Source organism: Puma concolor, chromosome B1, assembly GCF_028749965.1.
Source record: "Puma concolor isolate L17-30 chromosome B1, mPumCon1.1.hap2, whole genome shotgun sequence".
Taxonomy (NCBI): domain Eukaryota; kingdom Metazoa; phylum Chordata; class Mammalia; order Carnivora; family Felidae; genus Puma; species Puma concolor.
In genome coordinates, this window is record NC_141670.1 from 207,736,381 (window position 1) to 207,749,291 (window position 12,911).

The following is a 12,911-nucleotide window of genomic DNA, read 5'->3' on the forward strand; positions in this document are numbered from 1 at the left end:
TGCCAAGATTGCATTCTCTTTTATGGCTGAGTAATATTCCACTATATATATATATATATGCCTTGTCTTCTTTATCCATTCATGTATCAATTGACATGGTGATGAGTTTTGAGATACAACGTCTAACTATAATTCATGAAGGAAAAATTGATAAGTTGGACTTTATTAAAATTTAAAACTTCTGTTTTTCCAAACACACTGTTAAGAGAATGAGGAGGCAAGTTATACCCTTGGAGAAAATATTTGCAAAACAGAAATCTGATAAAGGACTTGCATCCAAAATTTATAAAAACTTTAAAAATGAAACAATAAGAAAACAGAAAACTAATTTAAAAATGGGCAAATATCTGAACAGACACTTCACCAAAGAATAAGATATAAAGATGTCAAATAGTATATGAAAAGATGCTCTGGCACAAGAACAGACATTCAAATCAATGGAATAGAATAGAGAACCCAGAAATGGTCCTACAAATGTATGGCCAACTAATCTTTGACAAAGCAGGAAAGAATATCTAATGGAATAAAGACAGTCTCTTCAGCAAGTGGTGCTGGGAAAACTGGATAGCGACATGCAGAAGAATGAACCTGGACCACTTTCTTACACCATACACAAAAAGAAACTCAAAATGGATGAAACACCTCAATGTAAGACAGGAAGCCATCAAAATCCTCGAGGAGAAAGCAGGCAAAAGCCTCTTTGATCTTGCCCACAGCAACTTCTTACTCAACACGTCTCTGGAGGCAAGGGAAACAAAAGCAAAAATGAACTACTGGGACCTCATCAAAATAAAAAGCTCCTGCACAGCGAAGGAAACAATCAGCAAAACTAAAAGGCAACTGACAGAATGGGAGAAGATATTTGCAAATGACATATCAGATAGAGGGTTAGTATCCAAAATCTACAAAGAACTTATCAAACTCAACACCCAAAAAACAAATAATCCAGTGAAGAAATGGGCAAAAGACATGAATAGACACTTCTCCAAAGAAGACATCCAGATGGCCAACCAACATATGAAAAAATGCTCATCATCACTCATCATCAGGGAAATACAAATCAAAACCACAATGAGATACCACCTTACACCCGTCAGAATGGCTAACATTAACAACTCAGGCAACAACAGATGTTGGTGAGGATGCAGAGAAAGAGGATCTCTTTTGCATTGTTGATGGAAATGCAAGCTGGTGCAGCCACTCTGGAAAACAGTATGGAGGTTCCTCAAGAAACTAAAAATAGAACTACCCTATGACCCAGCAATTGAACTACTAGGCATTTATCCAGGGGATACAGGTGTGCCATTTTCGAATGGACACATGCACCCCCACGTTTATAGCAGCACTATCAATAATAGCCAAATTATGGAAAGAACCCACATGTTCATTGATGGATGAATGGATAAAGATAATATGGTACACACACACACACACACACACACACACACACACACACACACACAATGGAGTATTACTTGGCAATCAAAAAGAATGAAATCTTGCCGTTTGCAACTACGTGGATGGAACTGGAGGGTATTATGCTAGTGAAATTAGTCAGAGAAAGACAAAAATCATATGACTTCACTCACATGAGGACTTTAAGAGACAAAACAGATGAACATAAGGGAAGGGGAACAAAAATAATATAAAAACAGGGAGGGGGACAAAACAGAAGAGACTCATAAATATGGAGAACAAACAGGGTTGCTGGAGGGGTTGTGGGAGGGGGGATGGGATAAACGGGTAAGGGACACTGAAGAATCTACTCCTGGAATCATTGTTACACTATATGCTAACTAATTTGGATGTAAATTTAAAAAATAAAAAATAAAGTTAAAAAGAAGAAAAAAGAGAAATCCAGAAAAAAAAGAAAAGAAAAGATGCTCAATAGCATTCATCATTAGGGATTGTAAATCAAAACAAAAATGAGATACACCTATTAGGATGGCTAAAATCCAAGTAACTGATAATACTGAAAACTGATGATAGGAATTCTCATTCATTGTTGATAGGAATGCAAAATAGCACAGTTGCTTTTTGGCCGTTTCTCACAAAGTTAAGTACAATTAGGGGCACCTGGGAGGCTCAGTTGGTTGAACAGCTGACTTCAGCTCAGGTCATGATCTCACGGTTCGTGAGTTCCAGCCCCGCGTCGGGCTCTGTGCTGACAGCTTGGAGCCTGGAGCCTGCTTCAGATTCTGTGTCTCTCTCTCTGTCCCTCCCCAGCTCACACACACTCTCTCTCTGTCTCTCTCTCAAAAAAAAAAAAAAAAAACATTGAAAAAAATTTTTAAAGAGTTAAATATAATTATACCATGTTATTCAGCAGTTCCACTCCTCGTATATACTCAGCTGAATTGAAAACTTACATCCACACAAAAACCTGCACACAAATGTTTTTAACAATTTTGTTCACAATTGCTCCAAACTGGGAACAATCAAGATGTCTTTCCATAGGTGAATGTGGTCCATCCGGACAATGGAATGTTATTTAGCACTAAAAAGAAATGAGCTATCAAGCCATAAAAAGACTTGGAAGAATCTTAGACTAAAAAAAAATTTAATGTTTATTTATTTTTGAGAGAGAGAGAAAGAGAGAGAGAGTGAGAGAACAAGCAGGGCAGGAGCAGAGAGAAGGGGACAGAAGATCCAAATTGGGTTCTGCGCTGACAGCAGTGAGTCCGATGTGGGGCTTGAACTCGTGAACTGAACTGCAAGATCATGACCTGAGCCAAAGTTGGATGCTCAACTGACTGACCCACCCAGGTGCCCTTAAATTTTTTTTAATGCTTATTCATTTTTTTGAGGGGGGGGGGACGGGCAGAGAGAAAGGGAGACCCAGAATCTGAAGCAGGCTCCAGGCTCTGGGCTGGGAGCATAGAGCCCCACATAGGGCTCAAACTCACAAACCGTGAGATCATGACCTGAGCCTAAGTCAGACGCTTAACCAACTAAGCCCCCCAGGTGCCCCAAGACGTGGAGGAATCTTAAATGCCTTTTACTAAGGGAAAGAAGCCAATCTGAAAAGCTACACACCGCATGGTTCTAACTATATGACATTCTGGAAGAGGTAAAACTGTGATGACAGTAAAAAGATCAGTGGTTGCCAGTGGTTCAGTGGAGATGGGGAGAGAGAGGTCAACGGTGGAACACAGGGGATTTTCAGGGCAGTGAAATTATTCTTTATGATACTGTGAGAGTTTATAACTATCATGATGCATTTGTTAAGACCGGTAGAAATTTACAGCACAAAGAATGAACCTTAATGTGTGCCAATAGCACAGTCATTTAGCAGATGGGGGGGGGGGGATGAAAGAATGCAGACTCTGACAAGAAAATCAAACTGTAACACTTGAAATTACCTCACTGAAGAAGGCAGAGAAAAGGTGCTGATGGAAGTATTTTTGGAAATGAGCAGAGACTTGTAAGACTAAACACTGTCCTCTGCTTAGTAAAGTTGTATCCCATGGGTTAACAATTGTGTTCTTGCTGTGCACATGCACTAGAATTGAACAATTAAGTAAATGAGTGGTGGATGACAGAAGCCAGGTATCTCACTGTCAGAGTGGAAACTTGCTTACTAGAAAGAGGAGGAGGCCAGAACATCCTTGTGGTGTCAGGTTACATTGTGGACACCAGCAAGAACTCAAGTTTAACTTAATATGGGTTCATGGTTACATGTAGAAATATTTGTAGATGTGTCTATGCACAGGCTAGTATGCACACATAGACTTCCTTACTCTGTCAGCTGACCAGACCTTGAAGCTGACACCCCAGTAGCAATGAGCACACCCAGTGCCCAGATCTTTGTTTCTAAGACATTCCCCAATGCAAGGAACCAGGGCTCCTTGAGGAATTACTGATTTCAGGACTGGACAGGAAATATACAAATGACCCTGGAGCATCAGAAAGTGAGTGATGTTCTCTCTGCTCCTCCCCCACTTGTGTTCTGTCTCTCTCTGTCTCTCAAAAATCAATAAATGTAAAAAAAAAAATTAAAATAGAAAGTGATGTGCAAACCCTCCCCCCGCCAAACCAAGAAACCTACCCATCCACCAACTCAACAAACAAAAACACCCCAGAATAATGGGGTCAATGGGTTATGTCAGATGGCACAGGAGCTCACTGAGAGGCTCCCAGTGGCTACAGTCAGAACAGATTGAACAACAAAATCAATAAAGTTGACTAGGGTTGTAATCAAAATACTCAGGACTCCGAACTGACGAAAATAAATTATTGCATAAATTAATAAATGGGCGAGGGGAGACATATCTCCAGTGCAAACCCCTGTTCCCACAGTGTGGGGCTCACAGCGATTTCCCTCCAAAGGGCACCGTCAACCTGGTGGCCTTTCTAGATGCCAGTGTCATGCCGGCCTCACAGCCCTTTAAGCTGTTCCCCCGCCGGCTCTGTGCCCTGCCTGACCAGCCCCCAACTGAGCAATCATGTCCTTTAAGGCCTCAGGCCATGTTTTTCTTTCTGCCCAGGGCACCCTCTTGTCCTCACCAGAGGATCCTCCCATCACCCCCTCTGCACAGACATGCTGGAGCACCAGGATGGCCAGCCTTGTCCCCCTGGGCTTTGGCCCTAGCCCCATGTGGCCATAGCCTGTGGGAGGTCTCTGTCAGAGGCTTTTTTGTTCTCTATCAATAGGGCTGGCCTCTGGCCAAAAGATCCTCAGGGGATCCCAGACCACCTGCCTAGGCTGCTCTTTCTGTAGCTCGTGGGTCGGGAGGGGGCTCCCAGACAACCTTTCTGAGAGAAGCACAGGAACCTCTCATCATTTTAAGCAAGTTTACAGCAGGTGCCCAGGATGCACCCAGCGTTTGCAGACAGAACAGACAGTGGGGATGGCCTAGAGGACCAGTTCATCCTCAGCATCTTCTGAGGCTCAGCCTGAAGGCCACGTCTCGTACAGCTTTCCCAGCCCAAGGCCCGGAGTGACAGGAGCTGCCTTTTTGTCCTCTTGCCAGGCCCACTCACTGTCTTCCAGGGCTCCAGGGGGCCCGGGCCCGAGGCAGGAGGACACAGAGGGAACCTACCTCATGCGCCCGTGAGCGCTGCACCTCTTCCCGAAACACAAGGCCCCACCTTGCTTGCATCAGGCCCCACACCCTCCTCGCTGGGGGGAAGCAGATTCCAGCCCTGGAAGCAATTGCTATCCTGTGTAGCAGGGGCTGAACCCACCAGGAGACTCAGGCAATGAGTGGCTGTTGTCCATTCTTCTCCCGCCCCAGCTCCTGCCACAGAGGGTTTGAGGGAGCTTCTAAGGAGTGCCTGCAGCATTCACAGGCACTCATACTCGCCCGGGCTGGGGGAGAGTCAGGGTGGGCAGACGGGATGAGGGACCCAACCTCTCTGGGGTCCCAGCCGTACGACGGCTTCCCAGCACTGCCTCACTGTAGCCGGCTCACTCACGGCATCACACGGCAACCACAAAAGCCATGGGACACTCCCTGGAGCTCTCTGGAACTGGCCCAGCTCGGACACGCACTGTCTCTGTCCAGAGAGACTGGCACGGGGACCCGGACACGCTTGGACATCTTGGAGGGCTGGGAGGCTGGGGCGGGATGGCCCTGGCCGGGCGCACGCGCGGGTACCTGGCCTCGGCGTGTCTCACAGTTGTGCAGGTAGCTCAGGTGGTAAATCTTCAGGTTCAACGTGCCAAAATTCAGGTACTTCAGGAAAACCTGAGACAGGGATTATAACAGCAGGAGTTTAAAACCCCAGTTTTCAGAAGGCGTTCGGGTGTGCAAGGGTGCAGAGACGCCCGGCTGCCCGGAGCAGGGCCCATACGCGGCACTGATCTCAACGCACGCAGGCCCATGGCGTGCAGGAGCACACATGCACGAGCTCTCAGAGCTAAGAGGAGGGGAGGTCTACACACAGACACCAAGAGAACACAAGCGCACCCCGCCAGCACAGGACAGACCTGGGGACGGGGTGGCCCACACACGGAGGCACCCATGCCCGCAAGGGCCCCCAACACTCACATCTTCATCTTCGCTTGTGAAGCACGGGCCGTCGAGCTTGTTCACGGCCATGATGACGGCCACGACGTCTTTGCCATTCATGATGGGTGTGGCCAGGATGTTCTTTGTCACATAATCGGTCAACTCATCAGCAAAGGAGCTGAAGTGGGGACACTGGGCAGGCAGCAAGAGGGGAGAAAAGAGAGGCAGTCAGTCTGTGGACCTGGCCCACCCTGACCCTGGGGAGGCCGGGCCTAAGCTGCACAGAGTCCACTGCCCAGGCCAGTGCTAAGACCCAGGTGCTGGCGTCGGGAGCCCAGGCAGCACAGGGAGACGTAGCCCGTGGCCTGTCCTTGTGGCTCTAGCCTGGCGCAGTCCCTATCCCTCGATTTGGAGCCAATTACCCCAGCTCTCCATCATAGACTCTGCTGAGCCCTCACAAGCCTGGATGTGGCAGGCCTGGGTCCCTCCGCACCTGCTGTCATCCGGTTAAGCAGGTCTGTTGGATACCTGTCCCAAAGCCCCTCCTAGATCAGGCCGCCCTCTCCTATCTTCACCTCCCTCTGGGCCAGCCCCCACATGCTCCTTCCCAAAAAGTGTGTTGGCTGAATAAAGAGTGAGTGTGAGTCGGGGTGGAGGGTCCCCTGGGAGTCTCCTGGGGTCATGCTCCAGCCAGCAGGTGCTCCGTGGGGTCCGTTGCCCCTATGATAAGGCATGTGTCCGCATCTGGCCCCCAGGGCAAGTCCCGCTAGCTTTAGGGTTGCTCCTCCGGGTCGCTCCTTGATTGGGAGCTGATTGACGGACTTCCCACAGGGAACAAGTGACGGAGTGTCACCAGGATGAGGTCCCCCAGGTGACTGGGACTGTCCTTCAGAGTGGATGTGACTCCAGCTCTACCCTCATACTTCCTGGTGCTCATATTTATTTACATGCGGCCCAAGTGACCAGACGCAGAGCTGCAATGGATGGCTCAGAGTTGGGCTGCTTGGGTCAGGGCCTGGGCTTGCCACCGTGTCACCTCCAGCAAGGGTGGGACAGCCCTGGGCTGCTCTCTTCACCCGTCAGCTTGGGTTGAGCGAGGCAATCTCCGTAAATATTCCCTACATTTGGTTATTATTACTTGTTAAAAGAGCTCTTTGGGATTTACTCAAGGACTGTTGGTCCTGTGGCAGACAGAGGAGTCACTGACCCCATGTGACTTCCCGCGCCTTCTCTGTGGCTCCGCCCTCATGTGGCCCAAGGACGCTGCGTCCACTGCCCAGACTCCCTTGCATGGGCAGCTGGGCCACAGTTCAGGCCAATGGGAGGTCAGAGGAAGCCTGCTGGGGACGAGGACATCCCATGTTCTCACGAAGAGGTGCACGCGTCTGGCACCAATCTTCTCAGTTCCTCTCCTGCCTGATGATTGGAGAGGTAGCTGTCACCTGCAGCCACAAAGGGAAATCAGTACTGAGCCCCGGAGGTGGCAGCAGCGTGGGGAGTGGCACCAGCGTTCCGTGACACAAAGGGGGGTGTTCCACCTCACCCCAGGCCGAGCACAGGCACGAGCTCAGGGCCCTTTTCACGCTCCCATCCTCGGTGTTTGTGAGCTCTCCAGTTACCTTCCTGGCCACACGGCTGGGTCTCTTGGCAGGCCCTCGACTCTGCCCCACACTTTCCTTCCTGCCCTTCAGCTGTGTTCCCCTCTTCCCACCTGGGGTCCCACCAGCACCCCTGCTCCCAGGTGCCCCCCGCCATAGCAGCACCCCCACTCCCAGGTGCCCCCCTCCGTACCAACACCCCCTCTTGTTCCTGCCACACTGGGACCCTAACTCTGACGCCCGTGGCTGTAGCCTCTCCTTGTCCCTGCAGGTAGCTCGTCAGCTCTCACAACACCCTAGGTACAAGGTGGAGGGAGCCTCAGGAAGGTTCTGGCCCAGAGCTGTGCGGTCTGAGCAGAGTCACCCCAGGGCTGGAGTCACCTGCGTGCCACACCCTTGTACCCTGTGCCCAATCAGGCTCCCTGCCTGTGTCTTCTTCTCCACTGTGTCCATTCAACGCTCCCACCCCGGCTTCTCTGCTGAAGCAGACCCCACCTCACTCAGAGCCCCTACCACACTGTGGGCAGGGGGCTATGCTCAGGCTCCCAGAAGCCCTGGAACCAGAGCTTCCTGTAGCACAGTGTGAGAGTAGGAGCAGCCCCAGCCCCACGGCATCCTAAACCTCATTCCCGAAACGTCTGCCCTCTCGTGCTCCCAGTCCAGGGGTTGGAAGCCACCCACCACCCCACGGAGGGGAACTTGGTGTCTCCTTGGCACCTCCCTCCCCCTCGGCCTCAGTGGGTCTAGGGGTCCCGTGACTGCTCGAAAGTGCCCCCAACCCTGTCCCTACTGCCCAGATCCTCTTCATTGCTCTCCTGCAGCATCTATCCATGTTCTGCACTGCTGGCCTGGTGCTGTCGCCCTCCTCCCTCTTCAGAGTTGGCCTGGCTCCTAGACCTTCCCCACAAAGCCGTGCCCCTAATGGCAGTCTAGCCTCCTTCGACCCCCCAACGGCTGGCTGCCCCAACTGGGGTCTGGATGCCTTGGCAATACGCAGGACCCTTGTGATGGACTGTTTCTGGGCCCACAGCTCTTTGGAGGGGAGTCAGAGACTGTCCCACAACCATGTCCCTTCTGCCTGGCTGCTTGCCATGAACCCTTGGGGGTCTTAGGAGCTGCAAAGTAGTGGTGGGGTGATGTTGCAGCCCTGCGGTGTCCTCCTGCCACCACACACTGGCTGTCCTAGCTGCCTGCAAGGGTTCCCTGCCCCGCTGGCACACACGACCCTCCAAAAACAGCCTCCATGCTTTTCTCATCCTGCGAGTAGGGTGCTGGAGCCTCGGACGGAGCAAGGCTCTGTCTCAGTATCCCATTTGACGACAACCTGGGTCTGGGAGCCTGACATCGGCAACGCTTAGAGCTTTGTGACACACTTAATGGAAATGTGCTTTTTGGCTGATGTGGGCTCTGTTCTCAGTTCTACCGCATCTGAGATAAAGAAGAGCCAGCACAGCCCTGAAGATTGAGGCCAGTGCTATGCCCCTGGCCCACCGGGGGACAGATTAGGGCAGGCTGTCCTCATGGAGGCGGAAGGGTCTGAAGAAGCCGAGGGCTCAGGGATAGAGGAGGCACAGGACCCAGGATGGCCATGCCAACTGACTCAGACCCTCACCCAGCACAGGCTTGGGAGGCCAGTCGGAGGACAGGCCCCTGGGGGCTGAGGGGTCTGCCTCAGACTCAAGAAGGGAGGGGTCAAGATGTAGAGAGAGAAGGAGCAGGGGAAGTCACTCAGTGCAAGCCCCCCGCACCTTTCCCCACTGCCGAATTCCTTATTTTCCTGTTAATTCAGGCTCCTGATATTCTGATGCATGGGTGACCCATTTCTTAAACGGGAGTGGAGATGAAGCTAATCCCAGAGATTACTATATTCAGGTCGCTGGACCTGGGGTTGTTTAGAGCAGATAAGTTTAAGAGGATTGCTACCACTTCCTTCCCAAGGGACCTGGGGGGACGTGCACGTGTCTGTTCGCCTCCAGGAACTAGGGGACAGAAGCTGTTTTGAGAGAAGCCCACCCTGGTGGGCAACCCCCTCTAGATTCCTTCACTGAAAGTGGAAGAGGCTGGTCCAGCTCAGGGCTCGTGCTTGTCCCTCTCAGAGGCGAGAAAGGAGAAGAGGGGAGAAGGCAGTGGCTCCCATTCTGCCCCAGCGGCCTCTTCCTGCTCCTTCTAGGAGCTCCTCAACCCCAAGCCCACATTGGAGGCCCTTGCCCCTCACACATGTCCAACAGGCACCTCCTTCCCTCAAGTGCCACCCGCCCTGGCCTCCACCCCAGGGCCCCTGTCCTCCTGTTGTGCTAGCCCCACACTCGCCCTCCTTCCCACCCAACAAGAGCCTGTCCTGTTTCTCAGCAACACGAATTCCCGCCTACCCTTCCTGCACCGCCTGGACCAGCCCTGGTCTCCCTGCTGCTTCTTCCGAACCCCCAAACTTGCCTGTGCGAGCGAGCAGAATGGTCTCCTATGGGGTTGTGAGTTCCAGGCTCCAGGGTCAACTGGCCCTTCCTTTCTGGGCCTTTGCACAGCCCCCTGCACTGACCCCTTCCCCCCCTCACCCCCTCCCCCCCCAAGCTCCTGTGCAGGGGCCTATGCGTCAGGGGGCTCCCAGCCACCTCAAGGCTGGCTTCCTTCCTTTCTGTGAGCTCTGGACCAAGCCACCCCACTCACCCCACTCACCCCACTGCCCCAGGCTACCTTCCTAAAAGAAGAGGTCCCCACATGGCCTGCAGGCTGGCCGTGGGATGGGTAGGGACCTCTCGCCAACCGCACCAGTCGTGGCCCAGAACCCACCTCCGTCACGTCCTTGACGTTCACCATCTTCTTGGTCTGAGCCACGTGGCCCACAACCCCAATGTCCAGTGGGAAGACGATCTCAGAGTCGGGGGGCACCAGGCAGTCCTCTAGGACGCTGCCGGGCTGCACGCTGAAGAGGCGCGTGGCGAGCTCAGCCACGCCGTTGCGCTGGCGGTACATGAAGAGGCTGCAGCGGTCGGCATGCAGGATGGTGCAGAGGCGTCGCAGGATCTTGAAGACCACCCGCTCCATGTTCACACTCTCCTGCATGTCCTGCACCAGCTCAAAGAGGGCCGTGCTCTCCTCCACCTGGCACAGCTCGCGGAAACTGGCACAGTCCACTGGCTGTCCGTCCTCGTGGGCGCCAGCCACATTCTCGGGGCTCAGCTTCTTCCCAAAGTACTGGTCCGTGAAACTGGGGTTCTGGTCAAGGAACTGCTGCACCTGCTCCCCGCTGAGGCTCATGGTGTCCCACTGCCCGTCCAGGAGTCGTGGCCGGTCCCCAGGCACACACAGACTCCCAGCAAACACTGTCATCAGCAAAGCCTTTCTTAATGACGATTACTGAGGACTGGGAGGACGGCAGCTGACTCACCCACGCTTGCCCCCCTTGCCTTAGATCTTGGACTTGGTCTGATTTTCCCAGGGGTGGGTGATGATGGGAGCTCAGGGGCTTCTGCCTGTGGCAGGGGTCCTGGGAAGCTGGGGGTAGGGAGTTGGCTTCCACCGGAGGAGCCCCTCTCACCTAATCCTCCAGAGGGGTAATCCCACAAACACCGTGACCCTTTCTGCCTGGGGGATTGCCTGATAATTCTGGATGGTCCAACAGGCATCCCCACATCTCCTGGCCCTCATACCTGGGCTCAGGTGTGCTCGAGAGGTGGGGCACCAGCTCTCCCCCTCGGGGAACTGCAGCCCAGCCCCAGGCAGGGAGAGGAGGACCCTCCTATGGTGGCAGAGGTCAACAAATGCAGCTCCATGGCTCCGTCCTCATGGAAGGAAGTGAGGAGAAGGGAGGAAGATGGTCCGGCATCCAGTGTGGAGGTCGGGCCACAAGATGGGGGTTTGCAGAGACCTTCCTTTCTCTCTGATGGTGAGGAGGTGGCCTGGGCATTTGGTCTTGCAGGTGAGGGGTTTGCATGTGAGAATAGGTCACCTGGGTGCACAACAGAGCTTCTCTGTTAAGAGCTAGTGCCCTTAGAAGTCTCAGTGAACCCCCACCACACATCTTTTTCCCTGGCCCAATTCCTACTTACCGGGCAACCTTTATTCAAACTGCCAGACCCCCTCCTCACAGAGTCCACAACCACACTGCAGGTACTGCCATGTTCTATAGACGAGATTGTTCCTGGTTGTGCCTCAAACAGTGACCAGCGTGCCTGGACAGCAGGCAGAGCCTCTCTCCTTATCCACCTGCCTGGGTGCCATACAGGGATTAGCTTCTTTGTGGGCCATGACGTGACAAAAAGGTTGGATTCAAACTGGGTGGCTTGTTCTGTGTCTGTCTGACTCTCCAGCCGCTGGTGTGCAATGTGTGTGCATACGCATGAGTGTGTGTGTTCACGCTGGGTGTGCACGTACAGGTGTGTTGGGCGTGCGTGTGCCTGCGTGTGCATGTGGGCTGGGTGTGCACGTGCATGAGTGTGCATGCGTGTGCATGCCCAGGGACTGCTGGAAGGTTGGGGGTCGGAGCTACGTCCGCAGTGTGAACCAGCTGTGCACATCACCCAGCAGAATGTCTGTGAGGTACATCCATGAGGTATGCAGGTGGGCACCTGGCATTCTGGACTCATCTTCTGAGGCAGCAGCCACGTTTCTGTCCACAAAGGCAGAGGCAGAGGCAGAGGCAGAACAGTTTTGTTGGAAGAACTTTAGGCCTCTCCAAGCCAAGGACCAGGAATCACGAACCAGGGGCCTTGCCTGAGGAAAAGGCCTAAGGTTCCCTCATGTTACCTTCTAACCAGGATGCAGGATTTGTGTGTGCTTCTGAATTTCACTGCATTCAGCTGGCAAAAATGTGTTTGTGCATGTAGGAGCATGCATATATGCACACACGTGTGAGTGTGCATGCATGTGTGATTGTGGGGCCAGGGAACTTCTTGGGCTCAGACACGTTTTCTCAGCACAAGCCTTGGTTCCGGGGGACCTTCCGCGTGGGCTCTGGGCTGGCGCCTGGCAGCTGGGCTGGCCACAATGGGCCCAGCTGGCCGAGCGCCGGCGCAGGCCCTTGTGCTATGACATTCCTGCCTGTGCTTAGTCATGCAGCAGACTCCTTTCAGGGATCTGCTCTGAGCATCCCACTTTTCCTAAAAATAGTGAGTTCTGCCTGGGGACTGGAGGAGAGCAGGGAGGCAGGTGCTGTGGATGGGGTGCTGTGGTGCTCGGATTTGGGGCCAGGGTTGGGGGTCACCTTGCCCTGAATTCAGTCCCCAGACAGCTTCCAGAGCCTTCCAGCATATTGTCTCCAGACACTCAGAGCTGCAGTCCAAATTACGCCTGATGTGAGGGCCATGCCAATGAGGCAGCCATCTGGCCGAGAGGCCCAGGGCAGCAGAGTCTTTGTGGGGGA

At 53.0% G+C, this 12,911-nt stretch overlaps 1 protein-coding gene across 2 annotated transcripts in view; it reads right to left on the reverse strand.

Moving 5' to 3' along the window:
• The window catches only part of PDE6B (phosphodiesterase 6B), a 34,627-nt gene extending 23,705 nt beyond the window's left edge, over window positions 1-10,922 (reverse strand). Inside the window, exons 1-3 of one of the 2 annotated variants that reach the window (XM_086705693.1) lie at window positions 10,340-10,922; window positions 5,994-6,146; window positions 5,601-5,690 (exon numbers count right to left, since the gene is read on the reverse strand). In XM_086705693.1, the coding sequence (XP_086561819.1) occupies window positions 5,601-5,690; window positions 5,994-6,146; window positions 10,340-10,879 (783 nt within the window). In that variant the 5' untranslated portion in view covers window positions 10,880-10,922. Of the gene's footprint in view, window positions 1-5,600; window positions 5,691-5,993; window positions 6,147-7,161; window positions 7,403-10,339 lie in introns of those variants that run through there. The other variant, XM_086705694.1, reaches the window with a different exon arrangement.
• Between the last annotated feature and the right edge of the window lie 1,989 nt (window positions 10,923-12,911).